The sequence below is a fragment of the Cervus elaphus genome, chromosome 1 (assembly GCF_910594005.1).
Source record: "Cervus elaphus chromosome 1, mCerEla1.1, whole genome shotgun sequence".
Lineage (NCBI taxonomy): Eukaryota > Metazoa > Chordata > Mammalia > Artiodactyla > Cervidae > Cervus > Cervus elaphus.
This window is the reverse complement of record NC_057815.1, coordinates 75,492,365-75,512,498: the sequence shown is the minus strand read 5'-3', so window position 1 is coordinate 75,512,498 and position 20,134 is coordinate 75,492,365. Positions and strand designations below refer to the sequence as shown.

Sequence of the window (20,134 nt, the reverse complement as noted above, 5' to 3'; positions counted from 1 at the left end):
GTACTTATCCTGTCCTACAGAGTATTGTTATACGCTTTAGATGTGTGTTCTAATTTCCTAATTGGATTGTAAACTCTCTGAGGGTAAGAACACCTCTCAGAGAAACTAAGCACCAGCTTTTATGCCACATTCTCTGGGGTTCTAAAGATGTAATAGGTTTGTTTCTCACTGTTTTTAGAAGGTGATATATTTATTTTATGTAAAACCAATATAGTATAAATATAAACTATGTTAGCACAATGGTTAAGAGCATGAACTCTGGGATCAGACTCATAGGTTTGAATCCAGATTCTGCCTCTTACTGGTTATGTGAAAACTTGAAGTTAATCTCTGCACCTTAGTTTCTTCCTCTGTAAAACTGAGATAATAATAGTATTGCCTTCAGAGGAATTTGTTGTGAGGATTAAATGAGGTAATGGTGTCTGAAAGTAGTAAGTACTTAGTAAAGAGTAGATATTGTGGTTATTATTAATAATGAACTATTTGTTACTCGGTTTTGATACATCAGAATATTAGGGATTCATAACAGTATCTTAGGAATTTTTAAACAAAGCAAATGAAAGCCACAGACTATTGAATTGGAAAAATAAAACCAAACCCAAATGTTTGTTGAACTGTAGTTTGCCAGATACATTAAGTGCACAGGCAGAAACCTCTTTAATTCCTGAATCGTCAACACCTAGCATAAGTGAAATAGGCATACATCAAATATTTAATTTCAAGATGATTCATCAAGTGCTATATCTCGAGTTAGATGTAGATGCAGAGATATAGATACAGATGCAGATACAGATACAGCAATCATATTCTTATTCAATTTATTGCTTCAGCCCTTTGCCCATGCGTAAACTTACTCATGTCCACCATACATTAACAAATTCTGAATCATGAAATCATATTTGTGAATTATGCTTCTTAGTTGTGGATATTTGCAAAACATTTAGCATACTTCTATTAATTATTTCATATCCTAGGATTACATTTACTTGGCTCTTTCTACTGGTTTCATTACCAACTCTTCTTTCATATCCTTGATCTTATTTACCTCTGAAGTTTTAAGATTTTTCCTATCAGTTAACTAAGCTATATTTAAGTATGGCAATATTGTGGCTATATGAAAACTAGATGACCCTCCCCTAGGGCAACCTGAAGTCTATTAGCTAGTAATGAATTAAAAACAAAAAACGACACAAGTTCATAGTACATATATAGCCTTCATTCACCTATTCATTTACTCAACAAATATTTATTGTACACTGTTACAAAAAATACAAGACAGAGTTGGCTGTAGCTCTATCAAAATCTTAAAGTTTATCTGGGTAGACAGACAGGCAACTGAAATAACTGTGCAAAGTGCTCTGCCAGAAGAAATAAAGGTTAACTATGATAGTTAATAACTTGTGGTTATGAGAATAGAATAAGGCATATTACTTGAATGATTGAAATCCTTGAATCAAAATGAGGCTAATCCAGGAAGATATATGGAAGTGTTAAGTTTTAAATAACGCTCTGACAGAGAGGAGAGATGAATGGCTAGAATTAGAGAAACTTCCTCATTTTCTTTTTTAGCCAATTATCATAAAGCTTTAGACAGTATTGAGAATCAGTTCTAATGAACATTCCTACCTCACCTTTTAGAAATGATTTTTCATTTTTGCATTTTTTCCTTTCTCTGATTGTCTTCACTTGATCTATTCTCTCTTCTGTCTTTCAACAGTAATCATCAGTGAACATTCACTGGGTTTAAGCAAGTCAGTGCACTAAGCAGGGGAGACCAAGGGGTAAATACTTTTCACTGTCCCTGCACCTGTGGCTGATTTTCCTGTGTGTTTAACTTCGGTTGTGTCAGTGTTTTTTCGAGCTGTTTTCAGATTTCTTAAAGATCTTCAGTTATTTGGAATTTTTGTTCTTGTCTTTCAAGCTTCTTCACATCTGATGTTTTAATTGTTCCATGAACCTATTAAAGACACTGAATATAATCCACCTTATGTTTCTCTTTAGTAATGATAATATATACCAACTTATTATTTCCCCATTCACTTTTTTTTATCCCTTTCTCATGTCTGATGATCACTCTGAAACCTTGTAATGATCTCTTCAAACCATGCAGTGATATGCATTAATATGCTTTAGCATTTTAGTCCTCCATTTTGGTTTCTTAAACCTGAATTTTTTTAAAGTTTATTTTATTTTTTTCATGTAATTGAATCACAGAAGAAAGGTTAATTTGAATGATCAAGGGATGTTAATTTGTAGGTTAAAATGTGTTAAACAGTTGATATGAAGTCTGTTTAAGTCAATTAGAGTGTATAATGAAGATGTTTCTAGAGTGTTATGGAACCTTTTGAAGTCAACTTGGAATTCACTCCTGTGTGTCAACCATAGCACCTGGCTAAACATCCCCTTGCATTTAGCTTCTTAAATTTGTGTATATTCCAATATATATGAGTAGGTCTTAAAGAAATTTGACTTTAAGATTCTTATGTATTGCTATAGAAAATAAATTCGTGATTTAATTCATCATTAGCAAAATGAAAAACATACTATGTAACACTGTTATCTTTGTTACTCTATTTTTTTCTAAAATAAAATGCAACTGAACTCAATAACCAAGAAAACATTTCTGCATTTTCTGTTTGTTTTTAAAACTAGATTAGTGTCATTATTGTTGATTTTTTTTTAATACTAAAGTACCTCATATTGAAAGGGACCATGTAAAATTTGATATACTCATTTAAAGGAATGATTTGTTTTCCCCTCCAAAATTATTTGAAATAATATTATGAAACATTTTAGTGTTGGTACTATGTTTTAAATTTTCAAAATAGATAATGTTATTATGCAGACTTTAATGTTTATATACTCACTTTCAATAGTTGAATGTAATTTTGTGTAATGATAGGTATATTTAAGATGAGTGAGGCTTTGCAACTTCAACAGTTCAAATCCACAGAGATACGAAGGTAAAAAACAAATTTTAAAATAGATTCTTCCCTTAGCCTCAGGATTACTGTAGAACTAGTTTTATTACTTGTGTCAGTTTACTAACAATAAACGCATTTAGCATTTCAACTTCTTTCAGCCATTCATTTTAATTATTTAGAGAGTGATGAAAAACAACTCTTACATGCTAAAGGGATTTCTGCAATGATGGATTAGATGCCAAAATAATGAAACCACATAGCTTAAAAAATATACTGAAGAATAGATGTTTTCTGATGAATTTCCACAAAAAAATCATATTTTTAAAATATTTTAAGCAACTCATAGTATTACTTTTTAATCAACTGTAGACATGGCATGAGTATAGTCTTTTGTTGCTCATTAGCAATTTCTTTAATGAGTTTTTTTGTGTGATAGGTAGTTAAAGTAACAGACAAATGACAGATTGTTTGCCTTTAATGATTTCCCTGTTTCAAGCCCATTACAAAGCAATTAGAAATCTGACAGCATTTTCACTCTGCATTACTGATCATCTAAAGTGATGAGGAATGAGAGGTGATGAATATTAATTGTATATTTTCATATGATTATCATAAATTATTACCTTGTCTGATGTGCTGCAGGTGAAGCGGGAGCATAAGAGAAAGACAGATATATTAATTTGAAAGACTATATGACTTCTTTTAAATCTTTGTCTGTAGTGTAAATTCTGATCTGCAGTGTTAGTCTCTATGAATATTAAATTAATTCTCTTCAGTTTATAGCTACATTTGTGGTAACTAAAATAACTTTTCAGTACAAGAAAAGAAAAAATTATTTCATAGTACAATAGACATATATGTATTTAAGTTCAGAATTTTAAGAACTGATTTAGAAAATGAAATAGTGAATTTTGTTGATATACAGATATATCATTACAAAAAATATATACTTAGAATTAGATCTTATATTAGTCTGAGCTTAAAGTCAAGTGATCCTGCAAAATAAGTAAGATAAGAAAGAGTAACCAGCTGTAAAAGATGTTTCTGAATCCTCTGGAACAGTTCTTTTAGTCTTAGTCCACTATATATCCTGTTTCCTCAGTTTCTTGCTTCAGGGAGATGAGGCTAAGCCAGTCATCAAGACTCAAGTGTATTGTTACTTGGTTCTCAGCCTTGAGAGGTAGCAAAATTTGGTCCAGAAACTAGATAATAGTGTTTGGTATAGGAAGAATTGATAGGCATAAAGCATTTGACATGTTTAGAAGTGTATTTGGAACAATATACCAAAGTAAGTTATATTTTGATATCTCTAATTATAGGTATTAGCTGATAATCAAAATGTACTTAATGAATAGAGCTGAATTACCCTAGTAAAGCCATGTCTTGCTTCAGTCTTGTCTTTTGGACCTTTTGCTATGGATTGCTCTGTGGCATATCATCTCTCAGAGAAGCATGCCATCCTGGATCCATTTTTATTTATGAAGATCATAATCCACATGATAATGTGACTATAAGTCAGTGAAAACTGGCTTTTTGCATGCTGCTTAGGAATTATTCTCCTTACTTTATATTCAATTTTATATATATGAAATTAAACCAGCAGATCTTCACAGATGAACTTTTTGTGTTCTGGAAAGTTGAGGAGAGTCATCTGAAACTCATTACATGTTCACTCAGGGAAAAGTCAGATATCAGGATGATAAAAGCAAATTATCAGTAAAAAGCATTGAGACCCTATTGTTTGGTAGCCCAATTTAATATTTTTACTGGCTAAGCTTTTCAACTGTGTTATCATTTGTGTCTGATGCCCTCCCAGATTTTATTCTACAGAGCAGGCCCAACTAGTACATTTTATGGAATCAGAGTGGTAATTCCCATTGCCCTCAACTCCTTTTTGCTGATATTCTTTATCTCCTCTTAGTTCACATGTTAAGTTGATCCTTTGTATAGCCCAGCCAATTCTCCTTCTCTTTCCACTTCTCACATACTGCCAACCAACATACTTACTTACTTGACTTTTGGCCAAAGTCTCCCTTTCTTTCTATAGAAGAATTAGTTTAGAAATTTTACATATTTTTACTGTGACACAGAATAGCAAGATGTATATGAGTTTATAGGAAGCTGGGCTGTCAAACCACAGCATTGCAAGCAAATTAACAGCTGAGGAAACAAATAGCCCTAAACTGTAAATCATAAATAGCTGTATCTTCTGTAGTTACCGTGCTCCTTGAAAACCTGGTTCATTTCCCCACACACTATCTTCTTTACAGTCTCCCTTTCTAACCAAATAACAGCTATTCTTCACACTTTTCAAGTTCCAAGTGTTTTTATTTATATTTAAACACCACTTATGTTGTGATAAATGTTATTTATCATTTAGTCATAGAGGATCCTTTTCAGTCATTTGCAAAGCATCCCCACTTCCCTCTCAAAATGTCTAAAATGGGTTTATACCTTGTATCAGTACAACAGGCTTCCCAGCTGGTGCTGATGGTAACAAACCCGCCTGCCAGTGCAGGAGATGGTAAGAGATGTGGGTTCGATCCCTGGCATTGGAAAGATCCCCTGGAGGAGAGCAGGGCAACCAATCCAATATTTTTGCCTGGAGAATCTCATGGACAGAGGAGCCTGGTGGGCTATAGTCCATAGGGTCACAAAGAGTAGGACGTAACTGAAGCGACTTAGCATGCACGCGTGCACAAAATGACTTAGCACGCAGGCACACCAATACAATGTCACTTAACTGAAGCAACAAGTCATTTAATTCCCTAGGGAAATGAAAGGTCAGCAAGTTGGAAAGAGAACTAAGGAAAAAATTTCTTTTTATTTAATTTCAGAGATTTCAGCGATTTGATGGAGCTAAAACATAAAGAAGGCCAAGGTTCCTGCCTAGTCATTAGAAAAGACCTTGACTCAGTCCTGAAATAGGCCCTCAAGAGAGAGGAGATATGTCAACATCTATTGGCTTAGCTTTAAAGACAATATTTGAATTATTTTCTTCCTAAGCCATTTACCCCTGCACTAGATTAGAGAATAGACTAAAAAGGCTTACAACACTTAAATAGATTACACTATTTACTTATTACTTAATAATGTGACCTGCCAGTCTATCAGAAAATGATATTAAGTTTATCTGGCATATTTGATTTTTCAGACACTGCACTGGTTGTTTTCTAATATCTCATGCCCTTCTAGGTGTTACTAATTGTTTAGTTTATTATTGCATGTTTCCAGGTTAAACTAAGCTGTCTAATTACCAAAATCATTTCCCCTTGTTTTAAAGATAGGTGTGTTCTCTCTTTTCCAATCTAAGGACATGTTCCCATCACTTTAAGGTGGTGAAAGCAGAAATAGTTAAAAGGATTGAGAGGGAAGAGAAATAAAAAGATAATATATCCTTTCTTCCCTTTGCAGTAGTTATATCATTCATCTCACCTATTCTATTCCTATAATATTTTAATTCATTCCTTGAATGAATTAGAGTTTAAATTTACTCTCTCCCCAGGAAACAGATTTCTCTTTAATAAGAGTAAATTTTATCATGCATATGTGTGATGAGGAAGTTACTCTTGCAGACTAGTTCATTATAGTCTATTATTTCTTTATCAAGGTGTCAGCACAGGTGAACCCTTGTGTTAACCTCATATTTGGCACCCTGCCTAGAAGGTGATCTTTTAAATTTTGTAAATTTTCCAAGAGAATGTTCCATAATAGTTGTTATTGAAACAAATTGGAAGTACAAATTTATGTAATCAGATTTGAAGGATTTGTTTCCCACGGGGTTGAGCAGCTTTCCTGTTCTGTTTTGGTTGGTTTACCAAACCTTGCAGTAGATTCCAAACTTCACATGATGGTTTTTAGAACCACTTCTCTCTCTGGCTCTAGAAAATGTATCCTATCACTCTTAAACTGGAAGTATAAAATCCAGAACACAAAATCAATATACTCCTGTGTCTTCTATGGCACCTGTAAACCAGAAATGGTATTTTAATAAAAGGAGAAAACTAAGAAAGAAAAGAACTTCTTAAATCCCAATTTAGCACTCAGGCACAAAGATTTTCAAGTCATTTGTTCAAGTAGTAGCTCATAGGTTAGCATTAACTTTTGAAGTTTCTTTGTGATCAACTGGGCTTTCAGTTTTCCATGGTCAAGTGCTCCATTTAATGCATGTGAATAATAAAGTTATGCAAAATAAAAGGAAATTTCATGCTTGGGAGGTAAAGAAGTTTATGTAGTTTTATCCTTACCTAAAGAACTGTTAAAGTAACATAGAAAGGAAAGGAGTTTTTTTCCTGCCTTCATTTTGGAACATTGACTTACAAACCTTAAGACTTCCCATATAGCATTCAAAAGCATTTTTTGAGCCTGCTGCATTCTATGTGATAATCTTTCATTTCTAAAGAATTAGGTGTTTATCTCTCTAAACAGGGAGCTAAAGCAAAGGTTGAATTCTTTTCCTATAAAATGTGCATATTTATGAAAAAAAGTGTATACATTTGAAAAACTGCATGTATTTTTATGCTCCTATTTACTTGTTACTATGGCAACCACCACACTGCCTAGTATTTATGTTGTCTAAGATTCAGCGTGCCTTTTCAAAAAAATAAATATGCCAGAACCATGTATTGTATTTACTTTGGTGTTTAGAAAAATATTTATTCTAGTGCATATTTTTTAAGAAAAATAGCAATAAATAGTGTAAACTTCAGCCCAGCTTAAATAGTACCTTTTCCTTAGTATGTTTTTGAAATCAAAACAATTACATTTTTCTTTTCCTTGTTATAAAAATCAGAGTGAAGAATATAAATAATGAATTTTCAGAACTTATGAGTCAATCTTGAAAGGTAGTCTCTTGATTTTTTTCTTATTTTTGTAACTATTTTGATTCACACCTAATTTCTGAAAATATAAAACATGAATACAGACAAAAATACTTAATGCTAGCTATATGAATCAGAAAATGTGAATAGTTGGCGTTTCTGATCACAGATGGTTCTTTATCTATGAATAAAAGATTTATATTTTGTACTTGAAAGGCACGGTTGCTATTATTTTTCTTGCTTTAATTATTTAAATTGTTTTCTGACATGTGTGATACATAAATATAATTTCTTAATGTTAAACATCAGAATGGAAATTATGAAACATAAAATGAGACATGTTTCATGTCACGTATTACCTGTTAAGAAAAACTGCAATACAACATTTAAGTACAACAGAATAGTGAGCATATTGTCTCTGATACTTGTAAATAGGATGGATCTGCAGTTTCACAGTTTATGTTGACAGTATCTTTGTGGGAAATGTAATTATCAAATGAATTATAACATGTCCTAGCATTAAGATTATTAATAGTAATTTTAATTGCCTTTTTCAAGATAATTGGATATGTTATCATAAGTATATGGGAAAGGGGGCATTGGGCTAATTAGATATTTTGAACTCAGTTATCTTTAAAATATCTGAAAGTTTAACATATATCCTATATTTCAGGAATTTCTTCTTTTAATTAAATAGTTTCCTAAGTAGAATTAAAATAATTTGTAGTTCATAAAATCTCACTGATTATCCCTTGGTATTTCTCCTTGAGTATTGGTACCATAAAAAATTTAAATAATGGTATTTATTTAATATTTATTTGAGGTAGGGATGACTTATAACATTATGTCAGTTTTAAGTGTATGACATAGTGATTCAAAATTTTTATAGATGATACTTCATTTAGAGTTATTAGAAAATATTGGTTATGGGCCCTGTGCCATACAATATATCCTTGTAGCTTATTTATTTTATACACAGTAGTTTTTTCCCTGTCCCTATCTTATCCCAAATCCCTTCCATCTCCCCATTGGTAACACTAGTTTGTTCTCTGTATCTGTGAGTCTCTTTCTGTTTTGTTATATCCATTCATTTGTTTTATATTTTAGATTTGACATACAAGTGGTAACATACAGTATTTGTCTTTCTTTGACTTATTTCACTACACATAACACCCTCCAGGTCCATAAAATCTCACTGATTATTCCAATATTCCTCCGTGGGTAATGATCTGATGAAAACTCTATATGATGGTATTTATTAAATTAAATTTTCACTACCAGTTAGAAAATTATTCTTAAATTGGTAAGGCTAAGAAATAATATTTTATTCCAGTAATGAGTGCTGTTAGATTGGCTTTCATATATATTTCTCCAGTTTTAGAAATTGGTAGAAACTCTAAAAAGCAGTTCGCCTTGGAGATACACATCAGCAGCTTTAAAATCGTCCAGCTGCTTTAATCTGGAAAGTTAACTTCCACAGCGTCATAAGGAGCTATTCAGTTGCACGGTCAATATGTGAGCAAAAATCAGAGCTTTATTTGCAGTAGGAAGTATTTGGAACAACCAGCTAAGATATTAAATAATTAAAATATCATGTTCTCAACAAATATTTAATAACATCGGAATATTCTCATTAGGTGAACATAGCTGTATATGAACTGGTTTTAGTATAGTCACACTTTTGTTTAAAGAGAAGTCTATATCTCCGTAAAGTCGTTGACAAAAATCATAAAACAAATACTGAAAAGTTATAATGGTGGCTAACTCCAAGGGTAGGAGATTGTAAGGAATTTTATTTCTATACTCCTCTTTCCAGTCTTAATGTGGGGATTTCTGTAACAACTACAGTTATCATCATTCAAGTTGTTTTTAATAAGAAAAGTTAATTAAAATTGAGTACATACATTATAATAAAAATTCAGCTAGTGAAGGAACAATATTGTCTCATTCAACACTGAATTCATTGTCTTTTTTTTTTTTTTTTAACTCTGGAAACAGTTGGTGCTTAACAAATATTTGATGATTGAATGAATAGATGATGGGATCAGGAATTAGAAAAGTAGCTTTAGGGAAAACACATTTGGAGGGCCACCAAGATACCTTGTTTACATTTTATTTATCATAGCAATGAGTGATAATAATGTGATAAGAATTGAGAAGAACTGCTCTGCTAACCATAGTTCTGATAGTGTTCAGTTCAGTTCAGTCTCTCAGTCGTGTCCAACTCTTTTGCGACCCCATGGACTGCAGTACGCCAGGCTTCCCTGTCCATCACTAAGTCCTGGAGCTTGCTCAAACTCATGTCCATTGAGTCAGTGATGCCATCCAGCCATCTCATGCTCTGTCATCCCCTTTTCCTCCTGCCTTCAATCTTTCCCAGAAATCAGGGTCTTTTCTAAGAAGTCAGTTCTTTGCATCAGGTGGCCAAAGTATTGGAGTTTCAGCTTAAGCATTAGTCCTTGCAATGAATATTCAGGACTGATTTCCTTTAGCATGGACTGGTTGGATCTCCTTGCAGTCCGAGGGACTCTGAAAGGTCTTTTCCAACACCACAGTTCAAAAGCATCAATTCTTCGGTGCTCAGCTTTCCTTATAGTCCAACTCTCACATCCATGCATGACTACTGGAAAAACCATAGCTTTGACTAGACGGACTTTTGTTGGCAAAGTAATGTCTCTGCTTTTTAATATGCTGTCTAGGTTGGTCATAGCTTTTCTTCCAAGGAGCAAGCGTCTTTTAATTTCATAGTTGTGGTCACCATCTGCAGTGATCAAATGAGGTATCTAAAAGGGTGGCCTTCCAGATGTCTCCTATAAGCTTGAATGTAGCAGCAACTTACATGATCTCCTGAACCAAGGTCATTATCTATGTTGATAATACCTTATAGATCTGAGGGTGCAACAGCAGGATATAATGGCTTCTACTGTGGTTTGGAGACACTGTTTCAGCTTTGGAAGGAGGCTAATGGCAACTAGCCTCATCTCACACACTAGCAAAGTAATGCTCAAAATTCTCCAAGCCAGACTTCAACAGTATGTGAACCAAGAACTTCCAGATGTTCAAGCTGGATTTAGAAAAGGCAGAGGATCCAGAGATCAAATTGCCAACAGCCATTAGATCATAGAAAAGGCAAGAGAGTTTCAGAAAAACATCCGCTTTATTGACTACGCCAAAGCCTTTGACTGTGTGGATCACAAGAAACTGCAAAATTCTTAGAGATGGGAATACCAGACCACATTACCTGCCTCCTGAGAAATCTGTAAGCAGGTCAAGAAGCAACAGTTAGAACCAGACATGGAACAACAGACTGGTTCCAAGTTGGGAAAGGAGTATATCAAGGCTGTATATTGTCACCTTGCTTATTTAATTTATATGCAGAGTACATCATGTAAAATGCTGGGCTGGATGAAGCACAAGCTGGAATCAAGATTGCTGGGAGAAATATCAGTAACCTAAAATACACAGGTGACACCACCTTAAGGGAGAAAGTGAAAAAGAAACTAGAGAACCTCTTGATGAAAGGGGAGAGTGAAAAAGCTGGCTTAACACTCAGCATTCAAAAAACGAAGATCATAGCATCTGGTCTCGTCACTTCATGGCAAACAGATGGGGAAACAATGGAAACAGTGAGAGACTATTTTCTTGGGCTCCAAAATCACTGCAGATGGTGACTGCAGCCATGAAATTAAAAGGCACTTGCTCCTTGGAAGAAGAACTATAACAAATCTAGACAGCTTATTAAAAAGCAGAGACATTCTTTGCTGACAAAGGTCTGTCTAGTCAAAGCTATGGTTTTTCCAGTAGTCATGTATGGATGTGAGAGTTGGGCTAAAAAGAAAACTGAGTACCGAAAAATTGGTGCTTTTGAACTGTGGTGTTGGAGAAGACTCTTGAGAGTCCCTTGGACTGCAAGGAGATCCAACCCAGTCCATCTTAAAGGAAATCAGTCCTAAATATTCTTTGGAAGGAGTGATGCTGAAACTGAAACTCTGATACTTTGGCTATCTGATGCAAAGAACTGACTTCTTAGAAAAGACCCTGATTTCTGGGAAAGATTGAAGGCAGGAGGAGAAGGGGATGACAGAGGATGAGATGGTTGGATGGCATCACCAACTTGATGGACATGAGTTTGAGCAAGCTCTGGGAGGTGGTGATGGACTGAAAAGCCTGGCATGCTGCAGTCCATGGGGTCGCAAAGAATTGGACACTGACTGAGTGACTGAACTGAACTGAACGGCAGTTAAATCAGTATGGCCAAATCAGAGAGCAAGAAACATGATACATCACTGCTGGAATAGTACATTACTCCTCAACAGATAGATACATACTGACTTGGAGCGATATGGCCAAAAAGTCTGCCTAAGGATTTCCAAATATGTGTTACTTAGGACCAGTCTTTAGTAGCTACCTGAGTCTTCTCCCATCAAATATGTACTAGTTCTCTGTGCTGGAAACTGCAGAACAATGACCTTCTGAAGTCTCCTCTAAAAACTGGACTTATTCTTTTAGAGCAGTTTAAGATTACAGCAAAATTGAGGGAAAGGTACAGAGATTTATCACGTAATCCCTACCCCTGACATGTACATAGCCTCCTCCTTTATAAATATCCACCAGCAGAGTGTTGTGGTACATTTATTACAATTGATAAACCTACATTGACATTTCATAATCATTAAGAGTCTATAGTTTACATTAGGGTTCATTCATGATGTTCAATTTTATGATTTAGAGAAATGTATAATGACATGTATCTGTCAATTATGGTATTATACAGAGTATTTTTCATAGAAATCTCATGTTCTATATATTCATTTCTATCACCACAACCCCGACCCCTGGCAATTACTGGTATTTTTTAAGATCTCCACAGTTTTGCTATTTGATATTTTCAGAATGTCAGTAGTTGGAATCATATGGTGCATAGACTTTTAATATTGGCTTCTTTCACTTGAATACTCATTTAAGATCCCTCTGTATCTTTTCATGGCATTATAGCTCATTTTGGTTTCTTTTTTTTTAGTGCTGAATAATATTTCATTACCTAGATAGAACATAGTTTGCTTATCTATTCATCTACTGAAGGACATCTTGGTTGCTTCAAAGTTTTGGCAGTTATGAAGAAAGCTGCTATAAACATCCAAGTTCAGATTTTGGTGTGGACATAAGTTTTCACATTATTTAGATAAATATCAAGAAGCATGATTTCTGAGTCTTTGGTAAGAGTGTGTTTAGTTTTGTAAGAAACCACCCAGCTCTTCCAGTGTAGCTGTACTATTTTGCATTCCCAACAGTGAATGAGAGTTCCTGTTGCTTCACAGGATTTTGGCCATTCTAATAGGTGTGTAGTGGTATCTCAGTGTCATTTTAATTTGTATTTGCCTGCAGATATATAATGTGAAGCACCTTGTCATGTGCTTATTTGCCATCTGTATGTCTTCTTTGGTCAGATTTCTGTTAAGGTCTTTGGCCCATCTTAAAAGCAGGCTGTTTGTTTTCTTATTGTTGAGTTCTAAGAGTTCTTTGTAAATTTTGGATGATATTCATTTATCAGACATGTTTGTTGCAAATATTTTCTCCCAGCCTGTGACTTGTCTTCTCATTCTCTTTTGTCTTTCACAGAGCAGAAGTTTTTAATTTTAATGAAATCCAGTGGATTGGTTATTTCTTTCATGGATCATGCCTTGGTGTTGTATCTAAGAAGTCATTGACATACCCAAGGTCATCTAGGTTATCTTCTGTGTTATCTTCTAAGAGTGTTATAGTTCTGTGTTTTACATTTAGTTTTGTGATTCATTTTGAGCTAATTTATGTGAAGGGCATGAGGTCTGTGTTTAGATTCTCTCTCACTTTCTCTCTCTTTCTCTTATTTTTTTTGCCTGTGTGTGCACCACTGTTCCAGTACCATTAGTTGAAAAGACTATCTTTGTGCCATTGTTCTCCTTTGTCAAACTTTATGTGGGTCTATTTCTGGACTTTTTTAGTTTTCCTCATATAGATCTTGTACATATTTTGTTAGATTTATACCTCAGTATTTCATTTTTTTTTTGAGTAGTGGGCAAATGTTTCTAATTTCAAATTCTATTTGTTTGCAATTAACTTTTGTATATTAACCTTGTATCTTGCAACCATGCTCTAATTGCACCTACAGCCTTTTAAGATGATGGCACTTCTACATTTCTTGTCTTTTCTTGTTTTCTTGTGTCTTTCTTTCACTGCTCCTAGTATATCTAGCCTGCTATTATAGAAGGCACCATATAATGTGAGTTTGAATATTCAGTTCAGCTGTATAAGATTTAAAAAATGATACAATGAAACAGAAGAAATGCTGAATATAGATAGGTAGTAAGCTAATAGCTTATGAAGTACAGATGACATTCACAGACTGTAGTAAGTATAGATATGTGAGACTTCCCTGGTGGTCTTGTGGTTAAGAATCCTCGCTTCCACTGCAGGGTACATGGTTCAATCCCTGGTTGGGAACTAAGATCTTGCATGCATGCCAAAAAATTATAGATATGTATAAATCAGTAGTTTATGAAAGAGAGGCAGAATTCAGAAGATGTGCTAAATGTTACATAGTAATCAAGTTAGTAACCTATAAAATGTGCCAAGATAAAGAGACTAAATGACATATATGATAGAATAGACAAGTTTTATTCAACAGAGAGGCAGACTAAGCCATGACCTTGCCAATTCAGGGCTGATTGCTGTGTCATCCCTAAACTGACCACCTACTGATAACATCCAATATGGTCCCATTTTGGCCCAAAGATCTATGCCCAAGAAATACAAATAAAACCTGTAGCTCCTCACAAAGTTAATTCACAAGCTATAGCTTTGACCAGGCACAGCTGCCTCTGTGTCTCTCCCATTATTCTTTGGTACCTTCTGTCTGAGCCCCTGGCTCAAATCCCAGCTCTGGTTTCCGTAGCACACCATCATGGGGAAGGCTGATGTGGGCAGAGAGCGCAAGATTTGGACAGTGTGACCGTGGCACTCATACCGTATCTTAAGTATGTTGACTTTGCTGCTTTCTTTCCCCTTGCTTATCACTGTATGTTTTAAGTTTTTTTTAGTGAATTGTGTGAATAGAGCATTTTAATTTGGTCTGTGAGCCCTCTGGGTTAGCTTTCTTGGTAATGTGTTCAGCAGCTACCCTTACATCAAGATAATTTTCCACTTGGCAGTACTCTTCACTTTGGACTTCAGTGATCCTCTCTCACAGTCTGAGATTTTAAGCAAATGCATCTGATCATCACTATCTGGCTGAGGGACTAATAACAAGCTGTGAAAGAAGTGTTACGTTTTGGTGATTCTATGGCAATCATAAGCACTTTGTCCACAATGAAGGAATTAAAAGGACCAGTCTCTCGCCTCTGGAATGGGTGCTTCCTAAGCAAACCCAGGAACACTGAGCAGATCCCAGTTTACCTGGGAAGAAGAGTAGGAGGTTGTCTGTGTCAGCTCTGTCCTAGTTACATTCTCTCCTTGCTCAAAGCTGAAGTCAGAGGTACTCAGTGGCTCTCATAGTGACCTTTAAATAGTTTTGCTTATATATTCCCACGCACATTTTAAGTTGAAATTTAAAATTTCCCATTATAAGCTTAAATAGTTGGAAAAGATGTAATTTTTGGGGTACTATGAATGCTGACATTTTAAAATTTAAAATTTAAACATTTTAAAATAAAACTATTACATTGGTCTTTTAAACATATCCAATAAAATATAAGTTCCATATGGTTTTTAAGAAACATTTTATGAACATTTTCAAACACAAAAGGAAAAATAGTAAACTCCCATGCATTCTTTATCCAACATAAACAGCCATTAACATCTGCCATTCTTATCTATACTTTCCTTCACTTTTCTTCTTACAGTATTTTAGAGCAAACCTGAATAATACTTTATTTAAAAACAGTTTGGTTTGTGTCTCTAACAGATATTTATTATAACAATACCTTTTATCCATATCCAATAAAATAATTAACCTTAATGCCAATAGTATCCAGTTTGTGTTCAGATATCACCAGTTGCCTCAAAAATGTCTGTCTTATTAAAGTTGGTTTGTTCAAATCAGGATCTAAACAAGGTTTATGCATTGCATTTGGCTGATACAATTCCTATGTCTCTTTTCTTTTGTAACATTTTCCCCCTCCTCTTATTCTCTGTGCGATATCATTTAACATGTCTCTCTACCCTCCCCTATTTCTCACAAACTAGAAGTTAGATCTAAAAACTTGATTACATTCAGTGTTTGTAGCATGAATGAATGCCTTATAGATTTTCCTGTATTTATAATCTCACTGAACTCACATAAGGAGAAACAATTTCTGGTTGTTTTACTTTAATGACACATTAATATGTTTCAGTGGCATAGGTGATATCAGTCAGATTCATCTATTATAAATTTCCTATCACTCTTTATCTAATAATGACAAACATTACCTGGACAAACATTATCTGGACCCACTATTTCATTATGGTTTGCAATATGATGATTTGCTAATTCTTTTATTCCATCTACATGTATTAACTATTGAGGAAGAATTTTCTCTCATCATCTAGTTGGTTATCCAGAATTATAGCCCATTGTAGGAAATCCCATGTATTGCAGCCTGCCAGGCTCTTCTGTCCATGGAATTCTCCAGGCAAGAATACTGGAGTGGGTAGCTGCTATTCCCTTCTTCAGGGGATCTTTCTGACCTAGGGATCGAATCTGGGTCTCCTGCATTGCAGGCAGGTTCTTTACCATATGAGCCTCCAGGGAAGCCCTTTAGGAAACCAGGAAAAGTATATTTATTATTTTTCAGAATAATAAATTGGTGCCCTAGCAAGCAACAAAGGTGATAAAGTTATAAAACAATAAAGTTATAAAACTTTATTTTAGTACTAATATGTAATGATGGATTTTTATACATTTAATGTTTCAATCTTTTACTTGATTGAAGTAAAAGCCACATGGCATGTGGGATCCTAGCTCTCTAAACCAGAGGCTGAACCTGCGCCCCCTGCAGTGGAAGCCTGCGGTCTTAACCACTGGACCACCAGGGAAGTCCTGATCTTTTCCTTTTTTTTTGTTCAGTGTTCAGAGTGCCCCATCTTTGCCCCATGGAATTCCCTTCAAGTTGGTTCCCATCTCCTTTTGGCATGACCCACTTGGCTTTGATAGCTTCCTTGTTTTCTAACATGACAGGATGTCACATGTTCATGGCCTGAATGCTCCTGGGATTTTAAGAGAGTAAAAATATTAAAAAGCTCTTCTTCAACAGCTGTTATATCTTTCTTATTTCTCCTTAAACTTATTTCCACTCAATTTCTTTTTTTTACTGAAGTATAGTTAATCTACAATACTGTGTTAATTTTAGTTATATAGCAAAAGTATTTGGTTTTCCATATATATATATATATATATATATACATTTTAGGAAAGCATATATATGGAGGCCAAAGATCTGGAAATTGGTTTGCTTGAAACTCTTCACACTTGCATGCCCCTTGGAAAGTCTCTGTACGGTTAGTTATTGGTACTCAGAGCCCTGACTTGAAGACTGTCAAGCCTCTCCCCTTTAACAGCTGACACTTGGAACCTACTGTGTGCCAAACGCACTGACTGTGTGAAGTGGCTACTGTTCTTAACCCCGTTTTACAGACGATGGAACTGATGCACAGAGAGCTTACATGACTTGTCCAGAGTGTCACACCCAGTAAGTGGGCAGCAGGAAGGGAAACCCAGACACTGTGGCTCCAGTGCCCAGGCTCGTGACCACTGTGATTTTCAGTGCTTAAAAAAAAAAAGAAAAACAGTGGAAGAGCAGATCTAGGCATATGAGAGGAGAACTTCTGTTCATGTAAAATTGTTAATGGATGGGAAGTAAAGAAAAATAATGTTTTTTTCAGTGTATCAGTGAATAAACTCTACATGTGTTAACAAAACATAAAGTAGTACCTTTTTCTGTACTCTGCTAAAATGCCATAGTACTTCATGTCAGTAAAATTAAAATTAACACATTTTTCTTTAATTTCTAATTAACAATTTGTTCTCATTTAATTAGTAATGTGCTGTAATCTTATCTAAAAACCTCTTATAGTCTGCATATTCTACTTAACCAGTTAAAACATTCTACTTTTAGTGAGGATGACACTGTTTTTACAGTAATATTATAGAAGAAATTTTGCACTTAATAATGGTAGTGATTTCACACTTATGTAACTCTTTACACCTAAAAGCATCTAGAAAGTGTTTCACATGAAAAAAAGAAACTATAAACATTACTAAAATGATTACCTCTTTTGGTAAAGATTGAGATTGTAATATTCCCATTTACTAAATAAAAGAAAATTATTGCTATATTTTAAGAGGTATTTTTGAGTAGTTCAGTGCAATTTTTAAAAAAATAATTGGTTTATGTAATAAACACACCAGAATACTCAGGAGATTTCATTCTGCAAGGTGATTTACTTTCTAATCATAAGAATATCTCTCATTTTTTCTTTCAACTGTTTTTGCTTCGTTCTCAGTGGTGGAAGTTTACATTGTTCTTAAAACTAGCAATCCTAGAAAACAGAGTACTACTTAATTTTTTCCATCTAAACTCTGACTTAGCAACCCCTGTGTCTGGGGAAGGTACTTTGATTGTCTAGCCTTGGACACACTCACTTCTAGGAAAGCATGGCCACATAATTCCCAACAGAATCAACAGGAAGGTAGCTTCCAAAAAAGGAAAGAGAAAAGGCAAAAACAAAAAAGGCATTGTGGTGTACTTTTCAATAACATATGCCTCATGTTGTTTGTGTAATTAGCAATGTGTTCAGTTCAGTTCAGTTGCTCAGGCGTGTCTGACTCTTTGCGACCCAATGAACCACAGCACACCAGGCTCCCCTGTCCATCACCAACTCCCAGAGTTTACCCCAACTCATGTCCATTGTGGAGAAGGAAATGGCAACCCACTCCAGTGCTCTTGCCTAGAGAATTCTATGGACAGAGGAGCTTGGTGGGCTGCTGTCCATGGGATCGCACAGAGTTGGACACAACTGAAGCAACTTAGCATGTATACAGGCGTTAGAGAAGGAAATGGCAACCCACTCCAGTATTCTTGCCTGGAGAATCCCAGGGGCAGAGGAGCCTGCTGGGCTGCCGTCTGTGGGGTCACACGGAGTCAGACATGACTGAAGCGACTTAACAACAGCAGCAGCAGCATGTCCATTGAGTCAGTGATGCCATCCAACCATCTCATCCTCTGTCATCCCCTTCTCCTCCTGCCCTCAATCTTTCCCAGCATCAGGGTCTTTTCAAATGAGTCAGCTCTTTGCATCAGGTGGCCAAAGTATTGGAGCTTCAGCTTCAACATCAGTCCTTCTAATGAACACCCAAGACTGATCTCCTTTAGCATGGACTGGTTGGATCTCCTTGCCATCCAAGGGTCTCTCAAGAGTCTTCTCCAACACCGCAGTTCAAAAGCATCAATTCTTCTGCACTCAGCTTTCTTTATAGTCCAACTCTCACATCCATACATGATACTGGAAAAACCATAGCCTTGACTAGATGGACTTTTGTTGGCAAAGTAATGTCTCTGCTTTTTAATACACTGTCTAGGTTGGTCATAACTTTCCTTTCAAGGAGTAAGTGTCTTTTAATTTCATGGCTGCAGTCACCATCTGCAGTGATTGTGGAGCCCCTCAAAATAAAATCAGCCACTGTTTACACTGTTTCCCCATCTATTTGCCATGAAGTGATGGGACCATGATCTTAGTTTTCTGAATGTTGAGCTTTAAGCCAACTTTTTCACTCTCCTCTTTCACTTTCATCAAGAGGCTCTTTAGTTCCTCTTCATTTTCTGTCATAAGGGTGGTGTCATGTGCATATTTGAGGTTATTGATATTTCTCCTGGAAATCTTGATTCCAGCTTGTGCTTCTTCCAGCCCAGCATTTCTCATGGTGTACTCTGCATATAAGTTAAATAAGCGGGGTGACGATATACAGCCTTGATATCATTTTTATCATTTTTTCTTAAATAGTATTGTACTTATCAAAGACTTAAATTCATATTTTTGTCTTCCTTTAGGGTCTCATCTCTGCTCATTTCTAATGAGATTTCACATTTAGCAACCACTACATGATGGGAAGTAAATTGTGATTAGTGCCCAGCCTCAATTAATAATCCAGGAGGATTTTACATTTTAAATTAAATGACATTCTTCCTCAGTTTGAGCTGAAAATGACAGAAGAACACAAAGTGCTCCTTTCTCAGTCTCCTTTATCACCCTTGACTAAAGTCACAGACATATCACAGCAAAGCAATCCTGAAGACACCTTCAATGGGGATACCATTCAGTCAACTTACAAATACATTTCAAGTGCCTTACCAAGGTAAGAAGCAGCAACTTAAACTT

The 20,134-nt window shown here is 35.2% G+C and overlaps 1 protein-coding gene across 1 annotated transcript in view; it reads left to right on the top strand.

Moving 5' to 3' along the window:
• Positions 1–20,134, top strand: part of DCDC1 (doublecortin domain containing 1) — a 447,948-nt gene that overhangs the window by 4,876 nt on the left and 422,938 nt on the right. Inside the window, exon 2 of the mRNA XM_043908575.1 lies at positions 19,807–20,111. Within this exon, the coding sequence (XP_043764510.1) occupies positions 19,960–20,111 (152 nt within the window). The 5' untranslated portion in view covers positions 19,807–19,959. The remainder of the gene's footprint in view (positions 1–19,806; positions 20,112–20,134) is intronic.